This window comes from Myodes glareolus, chromosome 12, assembly GCF_982192425.1.
Source record: "Myodes glareolus chromosome 12, mMyoGla1.1, whole genome shotgun sequence".
NCBI classification, from domain to species: Eukaryota; Metazoa; Chordata; class Mammalia; order Rodentia; family Cricetidae; genus Myodes; species Myodes glareolus.
In genome coordinates this window covers 17,276,262-17,299,979 of record NC_142037.1, presented here as the reverse complement: position 1 = coordinate 17,299,979, position 23,718 = coordinate 17,276,262, and the positions used below count along the sequence as shown (strand labels likewise).

Below are 23,718 nucleotides of genomic sequence, written 5' to 3'. Positions count from 1 at the left end.
ATTGGCCCCCTTCCTTATTCCACTTAGTTCCCTTCTACTTCCAAGTCTGGTTTTCCTTTTCTGGGTATGACCACTGAGTTTCATTAGGGTTGTTTATAGGAGCACGTGTGTCTTACTGGTGGCCACAACGCTAGGTTTTAGAGCTAAAATACATTGCAAAACAAATTATTACAGAGCCACGGGGCAGCGCCTGGCTGCAGTTCATTTAGGACACCATGTTAGTACATGTTGTTTCATAGTTTTGTTTGGAAAACTTTTCTCTTTCCCTGTTTTTTTTTTTTTTTTTGAGAGTTGAGGGAACAATTTCTTCAATTTTATCGGAATTCAGGACAAAACAAGAAAAACACCCCAAACCACATGGAGACCAGAAGACAAGACACAACTCCTCCCCACACACCTCCCTGGCCCTAGAGTGGGGACAGAGTGGGAGTGGGATAGCAGGAGGCAGGAGGCTATTGAACCTCAATCCAATCCTGCAGGTCCCAGGCCTGCAAGGAAGGGCTGTGGGGTAACGGGGATTGAGGGACTCTACTTTCTCACCAATTTGCCTGCCCTGGAGCAGGCAGCCCCACAGCAGCAAGGGCCCCGGGCCATGCACACTTTCACGACAGAGAAGCAGCTGCAGTGAGGCATGAGGGGCGATTATCTGGGCAGAATCACGGGGGGTGGAGGGTCCCATGAGGTCCCCAGGAGCCAAATCTTGAGGTGGCAGGAGCCAGCTCGTGAGTGAGGTCCTGAGTGAGTGTGTCAGTAGCTGGGCCCCTTTCTCCTGCTGCCTACAGTCCTTCCAATACCGCTGCTGGGGCCTGCCTCTAGAGAAGTGGGCAAGAAAGCTGCCCATTCCAGTTGCTGACTTGCATGGCGGAGGTCAGCTGGAAGACCTGGGCAACTTCGGCCACCTGCCCCAGAGGCCTGTGGGAAGAGGACTGGGGTGGGGGGGGGGGACAATGGCTTGATTGGCTTAGATCCAAGATGGTGCACTGCTTGCTTGTTGGGTCCCTCGCGAGCTGGGGGACTGCAATGGGAACCAGCAACTCATTAGACTGGAAGCAGAAGCTTCTCCAGAAATTCTTTACAGCTGCCATCTACTGAAAGGAGCGGTGCATGATTACTGGGTATGTCTTGACCTGGACCCTGGCAGCTGTGACACCAGACTGGAGCCTTTCAGCCGTCAGAGCATCAAACTGAATGGGTACCATGGGATCCAACTCCCCATGACATTGAAGGACGGCCAGGTCCTTGGCACTTCCATTGGCTGCTTGGGGAAAGTTCCGATGCAAGGCAGCCGACAGCTCAGTGCCAGGATGCCAGCCAGAGGTGGGGGCAGGGAAGGATTGTGTAGAGGGACACGGTCCTGCCCTGCGAAAAGTCACCCAGGGCAATTTCACTGGCAGGAATCCCATTCTTCACCTCATATTCAATCAAAGTCTTGACGTTTTCTGCTGCCTTCTTTAAGCCAACTTCATCTCCGGGGCATCTGGACTCAGTCAAACCAGGGAGGTATCACTATCTTCATGGTGCACATCACAGGGTTCCTGGGCAGATGGGGACAGATGCTCTTGACATGAGGATGGCAGTTGGTGGAGAGTGCGTCAGCCTAGTCTTGCCCTGTGTCTCCAAGTCCATGTAAAATAAATAACCGTGGCCGTTTCCAGCCCATTTCCAGACACAGCGGCAGCGCTGGTGAGTAGGGGTGCAGACATGGTGTTACCACACAGACACTGCAGGACTTCTGGCTGGTGGGGACGCACTTTCAGGAGCTTCTGAGGCGATTCTCCCCTTTCTCCCGCACAGACACGTATTCTTCCATACTTTGAAAAATTTAAGAACAATACATGATACCTAAATTAACTTCTGTTCAAATTCATCAGAGGTCAATAAATCTCTTCTGATGAGTTGTGAGCCCTGACAAAAGTCCTGTTCCTGAGTTAGGCACGGTAGCGCACAGCCTGGGAGGTTGTGGTGTGGTGATTGCTTTAGATCAGAAGCCTGTGGTTGGCCTGGACCACACACTGGGGCCCTGGACACTTCATGTCATCAGCTGTATGCTGCAAACACTTCTTTTTTTCCAAAGTCAGGCACTTCAAACCGAGAAAACAAAACATCAACGCAAGCTGCAACGCCCATCTTTTAATCTTTTCCAGCTGTTACTTTGTACAATTTGTTCTCGTGTGTTAGTTAAAATATGCGGTTGTTGAATTACAATGAATTAGGTCTCGGGACACTCCAGGGAGAAGGGACACCAGTCTCTAGTGAGACAAGGTCTGTAGACTTCAGTCCTTTGGCAAAGCCACCGACCAGGGATATGGAGTTTTCCTGGGCTAGAGAACTCTGGGCACCCAGACCATGAATGAATCGTTAGTGTTCTCTAGGAATGAGTTATTATCATAGTGCCCAAGGTGCTAGAGGGGCATTGATTTTCCTTCTTAGTCTCAGTCGAGTGACCTTTGACAGGATAGTGACAGAGACTACTATGACGCAATAGTACTGAATTAACACTACGAACAGTTGAACATGGTGGGACACACCTGAGTCTTAGCACTCGGGAGGACAAAACAGTAGGATTTAAACTCTAGTCTAGTCTGGGCCACACAGCAAGCTCTAGGTCAGCCTGGGCTGTACAATGAGACCTTGACTCAAAAAACAAAAATTGAGACAAATAAAACCTAAAAATAATTAGAGAAGAGATGGTTTGTTCCGAGGTATTTCACCAGACTTGGGTTGTAGCTCACCTTCAAACTCTCAGGCGTCTTGCAAAGTAGACCAGGTCCTTATGGGAGGCCAGAGAGGAAAGAGGAAAGATAAGGAACCTTTCTACCACATCTGCGTGATGACTGGATTCAGAACCACCAGGAAGACAAACATCTGGGTGTGTCTGTCAATTCCAAAGAGGTCTGACTCAGGCGGGAAGACCCGCCCTGAATGTGAGAGGTTTCATTCATGAATTGGGATCCCAGGCTGAATGAAAAGAAGAAAGTGAGAGGGGCTACAGCTTCATCTCTGCTTCCTGACTGTGGACGCCATGGCTGACAGCTTCAGGCTCCTGCTGCTGTGTCTTCCCCATCACGATGGTCTGTGCCCCGCACCCCCCCCCAGTCAAAACAATCCTTTAAGTTCCAAGGAAAAGAGTAATTAATATCCCATCCAAGGAAGACTCTGAAAATCCAAAGGTCACAGGATGTCTAAAGCGACAGACACCACACACTCACCGCACACTATCTGGGACACTATGCTGACACGAGTCATATAGGGTCATTTTCTCTGCCTGTGCATCACACCAGGCATTGTGCTCTTAAAGCGTAGTGATGTATCAGAGAGCAGAGACACACTCCTCAGGAGTTTCCCCTTCTCTTGACAATGAAATCAGACTTGATTTTGGTCTACCTTGATGAAAAAGTTAAAATACAGCATATTTCCTGGTAGTCCCGGCACCTCCTGTGTCTTCAAAGCACTTTATCTGAGCAAGTTCTCCTTACAGACTGCTAGGTCTTTAGGGTCCTGAGGACATGGCACTGTAAGTCCTTGGAGCCCATCATGAATGGTGCCAATTAGGTAGTCTGTTCACAGTCATTTCCTAGTCCCAGCCCTGGGAATGTGAGGAGGAGTCATCAGATGGTGTGTGTGTGTGTGTGTGTGTGTGTGTGTGTGTGTGTGTGTGTGTGTGCGCGCGCGTGTGTGTAAGGCACATGCCATGACACACATGTGGAGGTCAGAGAACAACTTGTGGCAGTCAGTTTTCTTCCATTGTGTGGTTTCCAGAGTGAAACTCAGACTGGAGACACCTTTGCTCACTAAGCCACATCGCCAGCCCCCTACACATCCTCCGACAGGAGAGGCGGCTCAGTGTGTAGGAGCACTTACCCCTGCAAGCCTGACGACGTCTGGAGTTTGATCCCTGGGACCCACACAAAGGTGAAAGAGAATCAACCCCACATGCGCTGTGTGTCATGTGCCCCCTTCCACTGTCCCTCCCCTTTTTTTTTTTCAGAGAGAGAATGAACACATTCTTTACACAGCCATGGATCGGTGTGAGCGGGTTCATGGCAACCTCAAATGCATCCCAGGACTAGTGGTCTTTCTCTCTCACGTTGTCCTTTCCCGCCTGCCACCCCTCCATTCAGGCTCAGCTGCCATCACTTCCGCAACAGGCTCCCTGTGATAGTCATTACTTTTCCAGCTACGGTTTTTAATTACTTTACTTAAAAATTGGTTAAGTGCCTCTCTCCATGGAGACTGGGATTTCTCATCAAGGAAGAGAGCATGTCTTTCATTTTTTCTGTAGTCTTTGTTCCTTGATGTCTGTATTTTTTACACTCATTACAGATGGTTGTGAGTAACCATGTGGTTGTTGGGAATTGAACTCAGGACCTTTGGAAGAGCATGCAGGGCTCTTAGCCACTGAGCCATCTCTCCAGCTGACATGTGTAGTAGTGCTAAAATACATCCACTGTACAACCACCTCCGGCAGAGATGGTCCTGGGACAGGCCAGTTATGTAACAACCCCAGAAGGCATTTGTGTCTGTTTGTCTGTGAGTTCAGCATGTATCAATTGCAGTTAGAGCTGGGATTCTGGGCTCGCTTAGCCAGCAAATGCAGGTACTGTTGGCGATGATTTGAACATTGTTTTGATTATCTGGCATATCTTGCTTATTTGGCTTGATCAAAATCAACATTATGGAAATATGTACCAAATGTGTCCCTTGTCCTTACACAGCTTCTATTTAGGGGAGAAACATGGATATTAAACAAGTGACAATAGCCTTGAGCTTTTTTCAGAGGTTTTAAAATCTATGTGTATGCACATGCCTGTGTGATGTGTGCGTCCACAGGGCTAGAACGTACACTGGATGCCTTGAACCTGGCATTACAAGTGTTTGTGAGCTTTAGAGAACTGAACTTGTTCTCTGCACAGCAAGTGTTATTAATTGCTGAGCCATTGCTCCATCCCGTGTGTGTGTGTGTGTGTGTGTGTGTGTGTGTGTGTGTGCGTGCACGCATGCATGTGTGCATATGCACATCCATGTGGGCATGTGCATGCAAATCACTGCAGAAGCCAGAAATCCACTTGGGAATGGAGTTCCAACTGGTAGTTGCCAGACAGACATGGGACATGGGTGCTGGGGACTTAACTTAGGTCTCTGGAAGAGCAGCAAGGGCTCTTAGCCACTAAGCAGCTCTCTTCAGTCCCACATTTACAATTTCAAAGAGGGGCAGTTGAGTCTCAATGGAGACATACAATAGGAACTTCTAGGTTGGGGATGTGGGAAAGGCAGGTTTCTCTGTGTAAGGGAAATGTGAGCTGAGACTCAGAATGGAGAGAAGTTGGGAAGTAGGGTTGTGAAGGCCTAGTCCTAGGTAGACAGGGGAATGACTGGGCAGAGTATGCGCCCAGCACCTCTCAGTTCTCCTGCTGACTAGGGTTGAAGCCCTCTTCCGTCAGGAGCAGGCTGTCTGAGACAGTCTATGGGAGGCAGCGACACATGAGTGGTACCATTTTGGCTTCATTCTCTTGTTTGGGGACTACACGGACTGCTGTGAGGCAGTGCCGCCCAGTGGTCTTGCTGGACCAATATTAAACAGCATCACAGCAAACAGTTTTTACTGTTCTTTATTAATTTAGAAAAACAGCTCGAGGCAGCTGGACCAGCAGTACAAAGCACCAGGAGTTAATACTATTCTGGTGAAAGGGTTGGCTTTATAAAAGAGGAGAGGCAGGAGCTGCCCTGTTTCTGGGGCCAGGCCCAGCCTAGCACCCAGAGCCTTAGAGCAGGACCTGGAATGAGATCCATGGGAGAGGGCTGATGGGTAATTCTGAAGCAGAGTGAGTTGGAGACCATGGTGACAGATGGCAGGCATAGAGGGTCAGGCAGTGAGAAGCATTTTGTGTCTGATGAGGACAGAGAACTGCTGGCTTAAAGCTCCTCCGTGAGCCACAGGCAGGAGCTCTCAGGGGACCTCAGCTCTGGGGCTAGGTAGAAAATGCTGCAGATACTTGTGGATTTGGTGAGTCCAGACACGACTCCAGGGCAGAAGGGCCTTTCCCCTTCTCTGCCAGGAGCCGTCTTTGCTCTATACTATACATGGGGCTTTAGGGCCCAAGGCACAGGAGAGGCTTAAAGCCTCACAGTGGGAAGAGGAAGGGGAAAAGGTCTCAAGTGTCTCAACTTAGGAAGCCAGGATTGAGACACAGGGCAAGATAAGAGTGTGCCTGTATAACAGGTTAGGATATGGAGCAAGATTAGTTTTAAACCAGCTCCATAGCAGAGGTGTTTGCATGGAAGCTTAGTGAAAGAAGCTTACACTATGAGCTGGAAGCCAGCAGACCTGGGCTATATACCCAGTTCTGTTGGAACCCAGCACGCAGAGCCATGCTTCATCCAGCCCTGATGTGGTCCATCCTTCCTCTTCTGCCAATAAGGTCATGGGACGGGCTGTGCAGGTGAGCAGAGCTGCCCTTGGTGGGTAGGCGGGAACTGGGTTTAGATGCAGGCATGGAGTGATGGAGAAGGAGGACGTTCCTGCATGGAACCTACTCTCTGACACATTCCCAAACTAGAAAGGCTGCGGGGAGCCCCTCTCTGTCCAGAGGAAGGGAAAGCCATGCAGGGAGACTGCACGGCTCCTGCAATCTCCTCATAATCACCACCAGGGAACACTTGGCGTGGAGAGAGTGGGTGGCACTAGGCAACCCTTTATGCTCTTCCCCAGAGTGGGGAGTTCAAGGCCTCTTGTGGATTCTGCCTCTTGCCCCTCAGCATGGGATCAAAAGTGCTGTTTTTCACTGTGGTCCTATCTCGGGAACAGCCCGACTCTGCCTGGCTGGCACGTGTTAGTTGGTAAGGAAAGGACAGAGGTTCTGACTAAGACAGGGAGGTGACAGCAACTCTGGCTTCCTCCTCTTTTTCTCAGAGCAGCTCAGTCGACCGAGTTACAGATCTCTTCTACCACAGCATTGAAGATATGCGGCTGGTCGGCATAGACGTGGTGCGATGCCCCCTCGATCTCCTGTGGACATGACAGTGGGCTCAGCTCTCAAGTCCCAGCACTGGGGAGTGGCCCCACCGGTTCTCTCCCACTCTTCCCTCAAATATTGCTTGCCTGCTGCCCTTAGCTCTTCTCAGAAACAAGACCCCCACCTTTTCTCTGAGCACGGCGTGCTCCTTTGTGCAGTGACTGTCAAAAGCCCATTTTATTTTAGGCAACATCCACTGTGTCTTTCCTGCTCAGAAGCCCCACCACTGATCTGTTTTGTTTTATGCAGGAAACAGGACCGTAGGCACCTCCTAGGAGGTGCAGGGGACAAGTGTGGCAACCACTACCCAGCTACCTAGCCTGCTGCTCACTGCTGTGGTTTAAGAGGGACAATGGGGAGGCGGGAGGTCTGGAAAGGAAGCACATGCCTGGCTGCTTATCGGGAACCTGCCTCTTACCTGAACTGGACTGCACAGAAATGGACATTCCAAACTATCTAGCAGGGGGCTGGGGAGAGGCGAACTTTCAAAGCCAGTGCTCTATCTCATCTGTATATTTTTGTCCTGATTTTGATCACCCTCTGTCACCCACTGTCCGCTGCAACCCCCACTCCTTGGTAAGTCAACTTACCATGTCCCGGACATAGGAATCCGGCCTTTGCATCTTCACCTTTTTCCCCGTGCTGGTATCTATCCAGGTGTTAGCCCCATAGATCATGGTGATGGGCACATCTTTTCGAATTAAGTGAATACGCTCCAACATGGGGCGCCGGGCCCAGCCAAAGGACTCCATCATGGCTTTGAATGCCGTTTCTCCACTGAGGGAATAAAACAATGAGGTGATTGACATATAAACAAACCCCAAAGCAGGAAATGTCAACTTGTTGCTTTTCAGAGGCTGGGCTGGACCTTACTGTCTTTATAATCTTCTCATAGCCAGTGCTGGCTCATTAAATATTGACGAGATTAGGAGATGAGTGACATACCTCAGGGCATGATGAAAACCCCCATGGCAAAGGGAGCTGTGCAAGAACAGACTGATTATTTATTTAACATATATTTACACCTGGGCTGGGTGAAGGGATACAGGAATGGGACAGATGCTGGGCCTTCCCTGCTTGGAGCTAGCACTGTTGCTTACATCTTTGGAAGGTGGTAGCTAAATAAATAATCTGAAGACTATGCTTTAACTCAAAATGTCCTAAGGATTATTATTATTATTATTATTATTATTATTATTATTATTATTATTATTTTTCCCGAGACAGGGTTTCTCTGTATAACAGCTCTGGCTGTCCTGGAACTAGCTCTTGTAGACCAGGCTGGCCTCGAACTCACAAAGATCCACCTGTCTCTGCCTCCCGAGTGCTGAGATTAAAGGCGTGCCCACTGCTGCCCAGCGGTTCTAAGGACTATTAAAAGGGGTTGGAGCTACAGAACACGGGTAAGGGGCTTAGCTTCTGAGGAGACAGAGGGAGAATTCACTAGAGGTGAGCCCTGAAGAGTGAGCATTAGACCGAGAAGGATGTGCTAAAGACACTTAGGGATGAAGAATGAAAACACACCAGGCTTTTGAGACTGGGGATCAGCAGCTGCTGCTAGAGGAACACCACAAATGTGAATTCAATCTCCCTACCAGGTTTATGTGAGGCTGGGGCAGGAGCCAACTTTCTGACTAGCTTGTAGCTTTTTGTGGGAGGTAGGGAGGTTGAGGACAACATTCCCTCCTGGGCTCTGCCTGTTCAGTGTAGTTACATTTCTGGTTTCCTTTGCACCTCGGGATGAATTCTGTCTGTACCAGCAGAAGCAGAGAACATCTTAGGAGACATGGTACCACGAACTCTGCAGTCTGTCAGACATGCATTTAAATCGTGTCTTCTTAGCAAGTCGTGTAACCAGAACATACCTCAGTTTTCTCATATACAAACTGGAGGGAACTATGCCCACTTTCCCAGGACACGATGAAAAGAATGAGCTCCTAAGTCTAGGTGGATGAAGAAGGCACTATTCAAACATTTTCCCTTGGGTCAGAGTCATGTTTTCCAAAGGACTTATGGGAATTACTGAAAATTTGTCAACTAGAGTAAAAGAGCTTGGTGCTATAAAATGTCTGGAGGGAGAGAAAGAGAGCTGGCCACGAGACGGGGCTGATGATGAGCCATGAGGACTGAGAGCAGTCCAAGAGCAGGAAGCTGGGGGTGCCCACTTTAACTGCTGAGGTTCCTATGGCGCACTGCTGAGCTGGAACCCTGCTACTAGCTAGAATCACGTGCAATACTAGCTCCCACACTTCATCGAGACTAATGCTCACAGTGTGGCTGAAAGGTCGAACCTCACCTCCCTCACAACCTTGGGGTCATAGTGACTTGGACAGTCCTGCAGGGTCAGGGTGAGGTCTCCACAGGGTGGTGCTACCAGTGTGCCCTGCTGGTATCAGCCTCTCACAGTGTCTGGCTGTGGGAGATTATTTTCTTGGCTCTGTCCTGGCTGTCAAGGCTGCCACACCTGCAGGTCAGCAGCTTTTGGAGCTTGCCTGTGAGTAGTCAGAGATGAGAACTTCTCAGTTCTCAGGACACTTCTATACTTTGAAAAGAGTGGAAGAATTTTTTATGCCCATTCTAAGCTATTTTGAGGTGTATATAACTGAAATAAACGCACATTCTTTCTTTGAATATATTCCAGACACGTATCTTATAGATATGTCATGTGTATTTATACAAAGGGACACATTCTAAGAGTCTCTCTGAAGCAATGTTACATGAAATATTAAACCGAAAATGAAGAAATTTGGAAATTGAAAATTGTGGGTAGGCAAAGATGTTTCTTTCTCTGTCTTAAAAACAAACAAAAATCATATTTGCCTATAAAATCAAACCAAAAACCAACATTTTTTTTTTAAAAAAAAACAGTCTTTCTGTTAACAACTGCCTTTTAAATGTCTTCCATACTATTTCTCATCAGGCCTGCTGCTGAGGCCTAGGGAAGCCATGAGGTCTGCAGAGAGGAACAGCTTCTTTAATTAAATCTATTATCTTCTATTACCTTTAGTGGCCACCCCTAGGGAACTCTCTGGAAATGATCAAGCCTGCTGGTGCTCATGTTCCCCTGAGTCAGAGTTTTATGGAAGAAGACTCAGTCACAGAGCTGTGCAGCTCTTTAAGCCGCCCACCCTGGGCTGGTCCTGGGAGCTGCCCTCACCTGGGATTCTGTGCGTTGCAGTGGTAGATATATTCCGAGATGGTATCGTCCTCAAAGAAGTCTGCAAACTTGCGCTTGAAGTCAGGACGGAATCTCTGCACCAGCCCAGGCCCTGGGAAAGGATTGAAGAAACAACAGCATGATGCTGGGAGTGTGGCATGTGCCTGCAATCCCAGCTCGCTCAGCAAGCAGAGGCAGAACTGTTTCAAGTTCAAGGTCAGTCAGGGGATCCAGTGAAACCCTATTTAAGCTCCTACCAAAGAACAACAATCACCCAAATCCAAACACAGAAAACCATGGAGTGGTCAGTGTGGGTGGTGGTGTTGGGGACAAAGAATAAACTCCTGCCTGCTCATGTTTAGACAACCGGAACCAAATTTATCTAAGGATTTGGTTCCTTTATGCATTTAACATGGCAGTGGCAAAAAAGGGTGAAGAAGCCTGCTGGGAAGAAACAGATGACTTCAAAGTCAAAGCTTGATTGCTGCTCACCAGTGAGTTTAGAGACAGCCTAACATCCCCAAGGAGCCAGGAGATTTTCACTTCAGCAAGTCCCAAGACTTTTCCTACAGGTTCACAAGTTCTGTGAGTGTCTGCGGTTAAGAGAATTTTCATTTACAGCCTAGGTGTGTCCCCTCCTTCCCCGGCCTCATGGGAACTCTCATAGTTTTTTTATGATAGATAAAGAAGATAGCGGATGAAACTCCCCTTTGCGAGCACTCTCTCACTTTCAGGCTGTAACAGAATACATGGAGAGTGACCTTAATGGCACTGCTGGCCCAGGCTCGGGACACTGCACCTCTCATCACAGTACACATGTACGCCATCAGTATATGCGGGCGGACTGGAGGACTGGACCTACTGGCCGCTTTCTCTGCCCTGTAGGTTTTTTGTCTGTGAGAGGTGTCTGGGGAAGAACTGGGAATATAGCCACAGACCCTGCCCTCCTCTGACACAATCCCATGGCTGCGAGGCAGCCAGCCAACACAGTAGCTGAGGCCCTGAATGAACCTGGCCAGATCCAAGGCCAGGAAAGGAGAGAATGGTTAGAGCAGAAAGGATGGCAGGGGTGTCTGCTCCCCTTTGGCACCCATGTCCCTTGCTTGCCCCTCTTCTTCCAGAACTCCTGTGCTAAACTTCTACATCAGGGTTCATTTTCTACGGTTCAGAAGGACTTATCTGCATGTGCTACGTTAGAAGCTGGGGTTCAGAGCCCTCCTTGCTGTAGGTGCTGGAGAGCAATGGAATGGGACCGAGTGATAGTTACTGCAACAGACAGGTTGTCATATAAACTCATAGCAGAGAAACAGAGAAGCCACATGCCATAACCCCTTCCTTTCTTTGGGATCTGCCGACATATAAGGCAGTCATTCTGTTCTCTCTGCTGATGCAGATGGAGGGAAACTATAACAATTGTCTGAAACCTCCAATAAAGAGATAATGTCCTGATTATCAGTTTTAAGTGATAATGCCAGGTCAGGCTCTGTTTTATGAACAAGTGAGGATGGCAGGAGACCAGGTGCACCAAGGCAACGGTGAATGGGGTGGCCTCAGTTTTAATGCAGAGTTCTTCTCCTGGAGGTGACTCACCCCAAGGCCCAGCCACTCGAAGAACAGCCAGTGGATTGGAACGCCCCAGGACAGATGCCACAGCCTTGACCCAGGTTGGAGGTGCACGGATCTCACTGGGGTCAGTTGGTCGTAGGGGAAAGCCCCATGGGTCCACCAGGATAAGGTGTTTAACTCTACATTAAAAGAAGAAACAAATAGAGGGTACACTGTGTTTGCTTGGAGGTCTCATGACTCTTAAACTGCAGGGCAATGAGACTTTTACTGGAAATCAATATTGGAATGTGCCTGGTAAGGCACGGAATCCATTCATGAGGGGTGAGGGTAGTTCATATTACCTCTCAGGATACTTGATAGAGTAAGAAGTGGCCAGGAATCCCCCCAAACTGTGCCCCAGGAGGATCATGGTGGGGATTCCCATGGTCTCCCGCCATGTCTCTATTGAGGTCACAAACTCATCTTCAGCTCCTTCTGGGTCCCTTGGGAATGTTGGCCTTGAGCTTCTCCCGAAGCCAAGCAGATCAAAGGTATGGAGTGTGCGGCGGGCACTCAGTGAATCCATGTTGAGGATCCAGAGGCCCACGCCGCCCCCAAAGCCATGTACCATCACCAGAGGGGTACGGTCCTTTTGCTCTGGGCTCACAGTCACCGTCCAGATCTTGTTCTGGTTTGGGAGGGAAACATAACGGGCCAGGAACTTGTTCTGGAGACCTGGGAAGGGAAGAATTCCAGGGTAAACCAACAAGCCAGTAGGCTGAAGCCCTCTGTGGTCGCTGCTTCAGTTCTTGCCTCCAAGCTCCCGCCCTGTAATCTGTGAGCCACGTAAACTTTTCCTCCCCAGGTTTGATTTGGTCAATGTTTTATCTCAGAAACAAAAAGTGACCTTCAACAGCCCCCATCCATCTCCAGCCTCATTAGACTGGCTTTAGCCTGAACCCTAGGCTAGTAGGACAAGCCCCTCCCCCAGCCCTGTCTTCAGATCTGATCCAGTTCCTTGGCTTCTACTTTTGATTTGATGTGTAAGTCCTGGACTTTTCTTTGTCTTTAGTGATTTCCATCCACTAACTCTGTTTCTTAGCCCTAAATCCCCAGCTGTTCTTATAGTATGGGGAACCGAGAATGACAACAATTTTATATGGTCATTCTAAAAGACTTAATAAGTACCAGAGTAATTTTTCTTTTATACTTCATAAACTAATGAATTCAAATCCAAGGGAAATGTGCAGACCATTTGGTCTGTAGGCTATAAGAGGGATCAAGATGCTGTACCCAATTCCCTTTGGGTCCCTGATGTCAGATGACCCTTGGACTCATTGTTCTTGAATTTGCATGTGTTTGGAGATGAAGAGAGAGACTGTGGTCTAGCTAGGTAGAGTGGTGATGGGAGTGGGTTGAGCCAAGGACTTATTCCTCTTAGACACTGAGGTGGGGCAGTGTTTTTCCTTTTGCTAGTGTGGCAACAGTCATATGAAAGAGCTTCCTGGGTGAATCAGATGCATCTGGATGGAGGCTTGAGAGCTGTGATTCCTTTCAGGCCAGAGACAGTAGCTCCACCTGGGCAGAACAGCAGGGTTGGTCATGATGGGGTGGGGTTATGGGGAGATATGACCCTGGGGTCTGGCTGGAACCAAAGGCTAGTGCTGCTCATGGGTCACCTTCTTCAATATTGCTCATGCAATCTGGTCTGTGTGAACTCCAAATAGCTGTGGTAACCAGGCAGCTGGTAGGTTACATCTAGTAGAAGGCAGGAAACAGCAATATTAGAAAACACAGGATTGCTGACACTCAAGTAGGAAGGCGGGGAATTAAAATGTTCTTAGTTATGTGTTTAGAAGAGAGGGAAAAAATAAGAAGACAGGGAAAAGATGAAGAGGGCGAAATATCTGTGTGCGTTACTGCACACTGGAATGTACAGGGTCTAAGGAGAGACTGGAGGATGTGGGAAGGACTACCACGGGGCTAGGGAGCTGAGGGACCACTGTCATGAAATACTGTGTCCTCTGTCTGTCCCTCCCCTCAAACCACCGATTTTCTTTCCTCTGGCCCATACACTGCTCATTAGGAATCAGTGGGCTCAGTGGACCCAGCTTGGAGAAGATCTTGTATCTTTTCCAGACATTTTAAAAGGAGGAGCAAACTGTTCCCTCTACTTACACTGGAGGATCCTGGCTTCCACATTCTTCAGCTGAGACATGGAAGTGGGGCGCCAAGTGGGGAGCCAGCTACTCAGCCAGCCCTGAGGCCTACGAGACAGAGAGGCACTTGTTGGCCACACTGAAAAGTTCCCAGTCTTGCTGATAGCCCCATGAGTTATCAGGGTACAAGGTGTTTCCAGCCGCAGGAGGCCTGCTCCTCGAGGCCTTCAGGTCAGCAGTGCCCTAGCAGTCCCATATACTGTTACTTTTCCTTGGCAAATGGCTATTAACAACAATGGCCCTTGACAGATAGCAGAACGCCATGTACACAAAACGACCTTTTCCCATCTAGTATCTTTCTGGAGTGTCACAATTCCCCTTTGTTACTGGTTATCATAATTTATGTTCAAGGAGATTTCAAAGGGAGAAGGAGTGACTTTAATGTTTCCATTATTTCTGTCACCCCCAGAACTAGCTGTTCTTTTAGGGTAGGACAGACAAGTTCCCATGCCATCTGTTGTCTTACACGCTTCAGGAGGTATGGGCCGCTGTTAGTCCCTGACTGCGAAACCCATCAGCTCTGAACTTGGAGCAGGGAGGGCTATCTGGGTTCACGTCCTCCTGTCCACCAAGAGAAAGAGGTGACTCTGGCCTACCTCTTCAGGTTGTAAAGTGAGAAGTACGCTTACCTATGTCCTAGAGTAAAACTGGTAACTCATCCTGCTTTCTCCTTCACACCCAGTGACTAAGCCACTGAGATTACAAGCCCTAGTTCTGGAGGGAACAGAACTCCTGGCTCTGACTTACAGACCTGCCACTGATAAATAGACTGGCTTTGAGGTCTAGATATGAAAGGAACCTTGTCAAGTACCTGTCACAAATTGAATTGCTCAATGAATCATAGTTTCTATTCTACTTTCCCTATCTTTCATGTTATTCCTCTTTTTGTGAACTCTGTCTAGGTGAAGGCTATAGGATGGTTGCCAGAAGCTGCAGCAAGGGCTTGTGGGTATGAGCATGAGAAGACAAGGCCATCCTGTGGAAGAACCATCCCAGCTACTCGTAGCAAACACAGTGGGCTCCCTGAACATCACAGGAAGCACAGATGTTACATTAGGGTGTTTTCTGGGAAACCACCTAGTTCATTCAGTCTCTGCTTCACAGGTGAGCAAGCCGATTCCCAGAGAGGTCACCAGCAAGTTAGAAAACGAATATCTCCTCTGTGGACCTTCGAGTCCCAGCTTTTTGAGGCACATCTGAACACTGTAGTATACAACCACATTTTATTTGTATTTATTTTCTGAAGGGAATGTGATCTAAAGCCAGAAACTAGAGTTCTAATCCCAGCAAGGCCACTTACCAGCAGTAGGGAGTGACACATTAGCTTTGTGTGTCAGTTTCTTCAGCCGCAAATGGGAGGTAATTGTATCTACCTCACAAGTTTCTAAAAAATCTGTGAGTTAACATCTAAAGCATATAGAATAAGGCTTAGAAATGATAAACTCCAAGTCGACACTATCTTCCCTCAGCCGATCATTACCTGTGTATATCATTACTATTTTTAGGTGGCTGCTCTCAATGAAAGTGTGAGGTTTGAAAGAAAACCTAGGGTTGATGTGGGAGTGGTATATAAATGGCTTCCATCATATGAAAGCTGTCAGTCTAATCCTAGGGACATCCAGGACCCTTTTAACAGTCTGCCAGAATTCCCAGGACCACAGCTCTTGACCAGTCTCTAAACAGAAACTTCCTCTTTGCACTGTAGAGACTAAAACCAGTCAGACCACGGCACCTGTAACTGCCTACAGGAGCTCATGAGAAATGCTGTCCTCCAGACAGTGTGCTCCACAGTCCCGAAAGGGGTGGAGGTGGGGAGCACAGGGTATGTGTACACCTTTGCCTTTCTTCCCCAGACACTGATCCAGAAAGAGAACAGGCACGTGTCTGTCTCGCTGTGTGCTAGTGCTATCAGGGAGGAAAGGGCTGAGATGGGAAAGTGAGGCCAACTGCACAAAGCCCCCGAACCTGGCCTGGGTAGTGCCTCGTCCTCATGGGGTAACAGAGCAGCTCTGTGCTGGGAGAAAACCTGTTCTAGACCCCTGTAATTTTGAGCAAGCCTGTAAATTTCTGTGGGCACCAGCATCTTCTGCTTTATTTGTGAAATAGAGCCGAATGACCTGCATCTTCTCTGGCTCTAGTGCTGTTTCCCCGAGTCTCTGTAGGCATCGTAAATTTCTTCTTAGAAAGCAATACTCTCCTGAGAAGTTCCTTCAAGTACCCAACGCTATTATTTACTATCGTTACAAAGTTAATTCCTTCTGCCAAAAGGACAAATATTAGGTCAAGGGAAGGCCTTGTTCCCATGAAACCCTTGGAGCTGAGTCATTCTCCAAGTAACTTTTTCCTGGTCCTGTTAGACCGTCATCACACCACCCACAGGTGGCATCCCAAACTTGATGCCCTTGGGTGAGCGGTACCCTCCCCCTACCCTCAACCTAACAAACCTAATTCTGAACCCACTGCAGTAAGCATGTGTTTATAATGATTAAAAACATCATCAATTAGGATTGCAAGCAGAACGTGTCAAGGCGGCCAAGGGCTAAAAGAACTTGCAAGCCAGGTCCACACTAATCCCAGCACAGTAGGGACTTCTTCTCACGCCTTCTCCTTCAAGGCCTTTCGCACCCACGACTTTAGTCCCGGGGCAAGTCTCAGCAAGCACCCGCTGCTGCCCCCACGTCCGCGTCTCTCAAGCTTGCTCTGGGGGCGGGAAGAGCAAGCTTATCCATTGCACATTACCACCAATCAAACTGCGCTACCAAGGGGTGCTCGCGAAGACTAAGTGGAAGTCAGACGCCCCAGGCTGCACACAAGCTCAACCCTTAGCGCTCCCCCCAGTTCCGCAGCCTCCTCAGCGCACCCCATCCCTCCCTTCAGAAGCCAACCTGAAAAGGAAAGACGGGGAAGTCTGAAGCTGTCTGCAACCACAGACAGTCCCCGGATCTTGACCCGAACAGACAGACAGAGATAGAAAGAGAAACGGACAGGAGTAACTCACTGCTGCTCCAGATCATCAGCCATAGTAAACAAGCCCTGCCGGGTCGAGCTGAGCCAGCCCATCCCTCCGCCTGACGCCAGAACCAGCTGACCCAGAGAAGTATCGGATAACAAAGGGGGCGGAGCCGGAGGCGGGGCCTGGGCCGCTAGTGGGGTTCAAGAACCAGCGTCCCTGTCCCACCGGCCAGCGCCACTCCTGGGCTGGAACCTGTGGAGTACTTCCTTCTGTTTGCTCCCGCTGGCCTGCGTCCGGGCTGAACACTAGGGTCTAGCAAAAGTATGATCCTAAACCATATCACCCACCTTTGGGGGACAGCGAGGGAGACAGGTTTAAAACTCCCTGTTCCTCCCTGAAATGCCATCCGCCCCGCCTCCATCTCTCCCACAATTAAAGAGTGGAAGGAACTGCCTTGACTTTCTCTCACACTCCGGAGCTTCCCTGTATGGCTCAGGTCCCTGACGCTTCACCTGACTTTCCTAGTTCGTCTGTCAAAATGCTTTAGATGTTCGTAGAAACATCATACGTTGCTCCCTAAAAAGGGGGCCTTGGATATTGTAACCCAAGATTTTCAGATTTCAAAAACACAAAACCAAAATGCCTAGATAAAATTGAAATTGAGACAGAAAGCAATTTTTAAAACTAAGTATGCTCCCTGCAGTATTTGGGACATCCTGTATTTACAGCTCTAAACAGAGCTGTGACATCTGTCAAGATAAGTAAGCATTCCTCTGCTCTGGGGATCTGTCTCCAACCTAGTTTCCAAGAAGAAATAGCTCGATCCCGCTGCCCTTTGGAGGAACTCCCCTCCCAGAGAAGGCCCAGCTAAAGAACTAACATTAAGGCTGGCCTGCTTTATGTATGTGGGTGTGAGATACAGAATATGAGATGTGACGACATGTCTTAACCCAGAACATTTCAGGTGGGTTCTGAGGAGGAGTTCAAATCTTGAAGCTGGCTGCAGAACTCACTTGAACTGGCAAAGGGGGTGTGATATCACCAGAGCTGCTCCATTTCAGATTATCCACTCCATTAGCTTAAAACCACACCTCAGGAAAGAGAAATTTACAAAAATACCTTTCTTTTTCCCTTTTCCTTCCTACCTCTTTCTGAGACTCTCTCTCTCTCTCTCTCTCTCTCTCTCTCTCTCTCTCTCTGTGTGTGTGTGTGTGTGTGTGTGTGTGTTATGTGTCCCTTGTGATTCTCCTATTTCTACCTCTGGAGCGCTGGGATTATGTTATGTGCTTCAGGCATGATGGTTCAGGATGGGGACTGAATCCATGGTTTCCTGCCTTCTAGGCAGGCACTTTGTCTGCTGAACTATGTTCCAAGTCCTAAAGTATTTTTACTTTGATCTTCTTGAAAGGCCTAGGAGAGTCTGAGATTTCTTCTTCACTAAAACACAGTAATGTTAAACTGATCATTATAAGGGTTTAAAGTTTAAGAGAACTGGAATTTTCAGATTTTTTTATTCATTCTTTTAGCCAAGCATAGTGGTCCTAAAATTCAGTACGTAGAACCATTGGGAAGCCTGCTAGCAACTTGGACTCCCAATTCCTCACATCCCTACCCAGCTAATTTGTTCTGAGGCTGGAAAGCTGCAATTTTTCAGAAGCATTAATGATATTCCAGGAGACCTGTTAGCTAGTTAAAAGTCTAGAGCCTCTGGTCAGAAATCTGGGCCAAGTTCAAGTTCTTGGCTTTCCCAATTTCCGTTTCCTGATCTTGGGCAAGTAATTTTATCAGGTTGCTTCTTCCTCTGAATTGTGCCTCATGAGAATTAGCTAAGATATTTCAAAGAAACATTCAGCAAACTTACTCTAAAAATGTTACATCTTATGTTCAAAGTAAAATATGTTAGCACAAAGAATCCAATGATAAAAAGACAGGAAATGAAATGCTCTGGTGGTCCCCACCAACTTCGTTAGGAGGGCTTTGGAAAGCTGATAACTATGTAATCAGAACTTAGAGCACCCCCCCACAACAAAGAGACCTCTATTTCTCTACCACATGACTATTTTCTTCAGAACAACACTGAAAGGATGGTGAACATCTATGTTTCTCACTACTAGACACTAAGTTTCATGGGGAATCTTACCTATCTAGTACTCTGCTTTGCTCTCAGCATCAGGTGAGTCAGAGTAGGTACTTGATGAATGGATGGGTGAACAGTTTAGTAAGCAGAAGCATGAATGGTTGTCTACAGAATGAAGGGCTAAGTGCTAGCTAGGGTTTGGGGGCTATAATATAAGTGACACTAGATAGAAATCCGGGGTTGTTTTCACAGGCTAACTAAAGCTCCTACTTTCCTGATAACCTATAAAATGGGGGTCCTTTTGAGGCAAGGCTGATCACGTGGAACTGGAATGTTCTAGATTTTAGAGCGCATCTCACCAGAGCACAGGGAGCATTTGCATTCTGTCTCCACATGTGCCAAGTAAGCTTTAGCATAATTTCCTTTTATAATAATTGTTTAGAAGGAAGAAATTTGAATATATGGAAAATGCCTTTTGCAATTAAAGTTATCCTTAAGGTATCCCTGGAACTGAGATAACCCAGGATTGGGTGGATCTGCTAAAACTAGATACAATGAAATGAACCTTTGGTACCTATCTAGACAGGCCTCTGGAGAGAAAAATGTGTTTTTCCCTTCTTATCTTGAAGTCAAGACACAAGATGTGCACATATGAAAAAAATGCATCCTCCTGTCTACAAGATTATGATTTTTAAATGTACGATTATTGTCTCTTTAACTTTTTAAAAGATTATTTTATGTGTATGCATGTTTTGCTCGATTGTGCACCACAAGCATGCTTGCTGTCCAAGGAAGTCAGAATGCATCTGATTCTCCTGGAACTGGAGGTAAGGATGGCTGTTAACCTCCTTGTTGGTGCTGGGAACCAAACCCAGGTCAACCACAAGAGCAACAAGTACTCTTAACCACTGAGATCTCAGCAGCCCTATTAATATATTCTTTAGGGACAGAATCTAATTGGTTAACCCCCTCCAAAAGTAGGTGGAGCGGATAAGCTGGTTAAGCCCAGGCCTGGAAGGAATGAACCATTCCTTCAAATGGGTGCTGCTGACTTTTGAATGAACAAGGTGAATCTTAGACTATACAAAGGGATTGGTGAATAAAACAGCTTCAACATCCTCTGTCCAGTGATAGCATATGTGGCTTAATTAAAAAAAAATAAGATTCATTTATGTGTGTGTGGGATGGGTGGTGAGGTAGGTACACATGAGAGTGGATGCTCACACTGGCCAAAACACCATGTCAGATTCCTGTAGAGCTGGAGTTACAGGCATTTATGAGCTATCTGACCTGGGTACTAGAAACTGAACTCAGGTCCTCTATAAGAGCAGCAGGCACTCCTAACTGCTGAGCCACCAATCCTACCTTTGGCTTAGTTTTAAATGAACACAAACCAGATAAACTTTCCTTGGCTACTCCTAGCTATATTTCTATTGCTCGGGCAGCCACATGTGTCTAGCTGTCCCCACACTGATTGGCACAGGTGTTCTCATTAAAGGAAATTCTACTCAATAGGGTAGTGCTGCTTAGCATGGTGTTTTCAGTTCCCTCTTGTAGGGAGCTCAACAATTCTTAGTAATTCTCTTCCCTGGGTAAATGATACTCTCATAAAGGAAAATAAGACCAATTCTTTTTTGTTGCCAGAGAAGACAAGATTGAAGTGCTCTCAGTGTGTGTGTGTGTGTGTGTGTGTGTGTGTGTGTGTGTGTGTGTGTGTGGTTTTTCAAGACAAGGTTTCTCTGTGTAGGCCTGGCTCAGTTTATAGACCAGGTTGGCCTAGAACTCACTGAGATCCGCCTGCCTCTGCTTCCCAAGTACTGGGATTACAGGTGTGCACCAACACCACCTGGCAAGATTGAAGTTTTTATGGGACTCCCCAAAGAGCTAGGAAAGAAGGAAATCAGAAAAGGATTCCGAGTTGCTATACTGCAGGAATGACAGGATAAAGGGCTACAGGCTCACTAGAGACATTTGTTGCTTGACTAGAACTTAGATAGAAAGCACCATAGTTGAGAAAAACTCACTTTGTGTTGATTGAAATTTGATTTAGCTATAATTTTCCTTTTGAAAAGAATCCTGTGCTGGAGGTACAGGTCAGAGGTCCAGTATTTGTTTAGCATGCTAGATACCCAGAAACATGTAACAAATAGGCAGCATGCTTTATTTGTTGAATTAGAGAACAAGGAAAGAAGGGTCTTGGTCTAATTCGGACCAAAGTTTAAAACGTGAATAGTTACATGCGGGAGTAGAGAGAAGGAAAAGGAGTCAAGGCCAAAGTGAAATACAAAGCGGGGAAGAACTGAGAGAGTCTCTTCTCCATGGAGAGACTCTCTTTATGAGAGTCTTTTCCTACTCAGACTTAGGATTCATGTTTGTCATAGTAGAGAATATAATTTCTTATTATAGGAGAAAGAATGTAAAATCACGGACTTTGCCCAAGGGCACTTCCTTGGCCTTCCACTCTCCCGTATCTTACGTTGTTGGGCATCTTAGTCATGAGGCCTCTAAAGTCTTCTCGGATTTCTGACTTAACTTTAAATCCAGTTTCTTTTGCCAGCCATCTGACTTGCAGTCCTGGTACCATCTTTTGTATGCCCAAATTATTGGAGTTCTGCAGTATGGCTAACTTTGAATTATTTGGAGAAGCAGAGGAAACAGTTCATATCAGAATGAATCATAGTTCATAAGAAGAAACATTTTCTGAACACTTACCATGGACCATGCACTTTGCTAAATCTTTAATGTTTTACATTATCTCATTTAATCCCAATAAAACATTGTGGGGATTCAGGTATTGTTACTTCCATGTCATAGAAGTGGAAAATGAGACCTGGGTGTCATAGCGATGCATATCTGTAATTTTAACACTTGGTAAGCAGAGGCAGAAGGACTGCAAGTTTGAATTCACTCTGCTGTATATAGTAAGTTCCAGGCTAGGCTACATAGAGAAACCTTGACAAAAAGAAGAGGAAAATTAAACCACAAATTAAGCACTAAGTCATCAGATCGAGATTAGATAATTAGTAGCAGGTGGAATCAAAGTTCAAAGCCATCTTTGTCCAATTCTGGAACTTGCTCTTTTATCTACTGCTAGGCACATGAACTTTTACACATACTAATGACTCACACTACTCAAACCCATGGAGTATGATTTCCCCCATTGCTAGCTTAGATAAACTCATACACCGAACACAAAATTTTTCTTATAAAGTCAGGTAGCTGAGGAAAAGTTTTGGGTCATTCTATTAGAAAGGGTGGTGCTTGCTCAGTAAGTGATGAGACAAGCATTGATTCTGGCTTCCTAGGACATTGCCATGGAGACGTTAATGGTGGTAGTTGAGCAGGAACAAAGGGGAAAACTCCTGGAAGAGGCTGAGTGATGGTACAGAAACTTCTTAAGGAATTCATAATTAGATGATTATGAGGATTAGCCACTTGTCCCCTCTGTTCTTAGGTTGAATACCAGAGGTGTCTGCTCTCCTACTTGTGATGGGACAGTGAGAAAAGTGCAATTGCAGATGTACGTCATATTACGTGGAAGAGGAACCGAACCAGTTTGACTCTTCTTCCTGCCCCTACCCGCTCTACAGTAACACAAGGGCACCGAGGCTAATTTTTTAAAGCAGTGCAAGCTCCTCGTTTGTGAATATGGATTTACCTCTTCTAACAGACTAAGATTTCCCAAGGACACAGATGGTTCGCTGGAACCTACCAAGGGTCTTTACTTGCTGTAGGATTGTGGTGCTAAGTGTTTCCAGGCTACATACAAATAAGCGACAGCAAGAGAATGCTGTTCAGTTGCTGTTTTAGAAATTTTGCCCATTTATCTAGCTAGCGCAGTTGAAGGTGAGACTTAAATGCTGAAATGAAGTACCTAATTATGTGTGGGTAGAAGTGGCAACCGAAAGGTGAGAGATACTATGTTTCGAAGGTCTGTTTTTTTGTGAACTTGTACGGCAATGCAAAGCAGAAGGCAGAGCTTAAGTTTTCTTAAAACCTCAAACTTTCATATCATTTTCTATAAAAGGATTCGGAGAGGGTCAGGTTGAACGAGACAAGCTCCTGCGAGCCTTTCGACGTTGACATCTTGGGATATTACAATAGATTTAAGATGTCAGTTTGGTACGAATTGCTGCTGATTTTGACCTTACACTCTACATTCAAGTGATTACCTCCCTTTTTAGACAATGTCTGTGTTTGATTAACCTGAATGTCCCTACAACTTAACCACAAGTTAAGTTTGTTGGTGGCCAACAAACGTTTGTCGAATGAATGAATACCTGCTGGTTTAGGTCTTCGTAGGCCCAGGTCCGGCCTTCCAGTTCAGGATTCTGTAGAGGTCAACCCTCACCTGCCAGTGTAAACTGGTGCTTGCCCCGGATATACATAGTTCTCAATGCGAAGGAACTTGACTTGTTCTAACGATCTGTCATAGGCATCTGCAGACAGAGGGTTTGAGGGAATTAGGGCCAGGCAGGTTGGATCCCTAGACCGCCAGGTTGGTCCCTAAGCAGAGTCCCACGTTTAGCCACTGAGGACATGGGACCAAAGAGAGTCGGAACTTTCTGGTAAACTACGTTGTCCGCGGTAAAACCTTTCCCCCTGTTCCTGTCACAAATCTCGTCGCCAGGGTAACGGTGGGCGTCAACAAACGCAGGGCGGAAGTGAGGGTATAGTACACGTCTCCTGCTCAACGAAAGCCCAGAAGCAGGCGCACTAATCTATTTCCGGTTGTAGTTCTCAGTCTAGGGATG

The 23,718-nt window shown here is 47.0% G+C and overlaps 1 protein-coding gene and 1 pseudogene across 3 annotated transcripts; both read right to left on the bottom strand.

The window, feature by feature from the left end:
• Window positions 1-317: 317 nt before the first annotated feature.
• LOC125407610 (acyl-protein thioesterase 2 pseudogene) lies at window positions 318-1,803 on the bottom strand (annotated as a pseudogene).
• A 3,790-nt stretch (window positions 1,804-5,593) lies between these two features.
• Window positions 5,594-23,507, bottom strand: Abhd4 (abhydrolase domain containing 4, N-acyl phospholipase B). 3 transcript variants are annotated; one of them, XM_048445185.3, is made up of 7 exons: window positions 23,245-23,507; window positions 13,894-13,982; window positions 12,078-12,450; window positions 11,761-11,915; window positions 10,171-10,282; window positions 7,604-7,790; window positions 5,594-7,006 (listed from the first exon to the last, which is right to left on the bottom strand). In XM_048445185.3, the coding sequence occupies exons 2-7, from the start codon at window positions 13,931-13,933 to the stop codon at window positions 6,917-6,919; spliced, it is 957 nt and encodes a 318-aa protein (XP_048301142.1). In that variant the 5' UTR covers window positions 13,934-13,982; window positions 23,245-23,507; the 3' UTR covers window positions 5,594-6,916. The 3 variants fall into 3 exon arrangements, with proteins under 3 accessions (XP_048301142.1, XP_048301137.1, XP_048301147.1); XM_048445180.3 differs by lacking the exon at window positions 23,245-23,507 and adding an exon at window positions 16,933-17,045; XM_048445190.3 differs by lacking the exon at window positions 23,245-23,507 and adding an exon at window positions 16,820-16,950.
• Window positions 23,508-23,718: the final 211 nt, after the last annotated feature.

What these genes read in the sequence shown, in the direction of transcription:
- Abhd4 (XM_048445180.3), bottom strand. Translation starts at nt 16,994, where the DNA reads ATGGGCTGGCTCAGCTCGACCCGGCAGGGCTTGTTTACTATGGCTGAT. An exon ending in GGAAGCCAGGATCCTCCAGT is followed by an intron (nt 12,451 to 13,893) that starts GTAAGTAGAGGG and finishes TTCCCTTCCCAG; the next exon opens with GTCTCCAGAACAAGTTCCTG. An exon ending in TCGAGTGGCTGGGCCTTGGG is followed by an intron (nt 10,283 to 11,760) that starts GTGAGTCACCTC and finishes ATCCTTTCCCAG; the next exon opens with GGCCTGGGCTGGTGCAGAGA.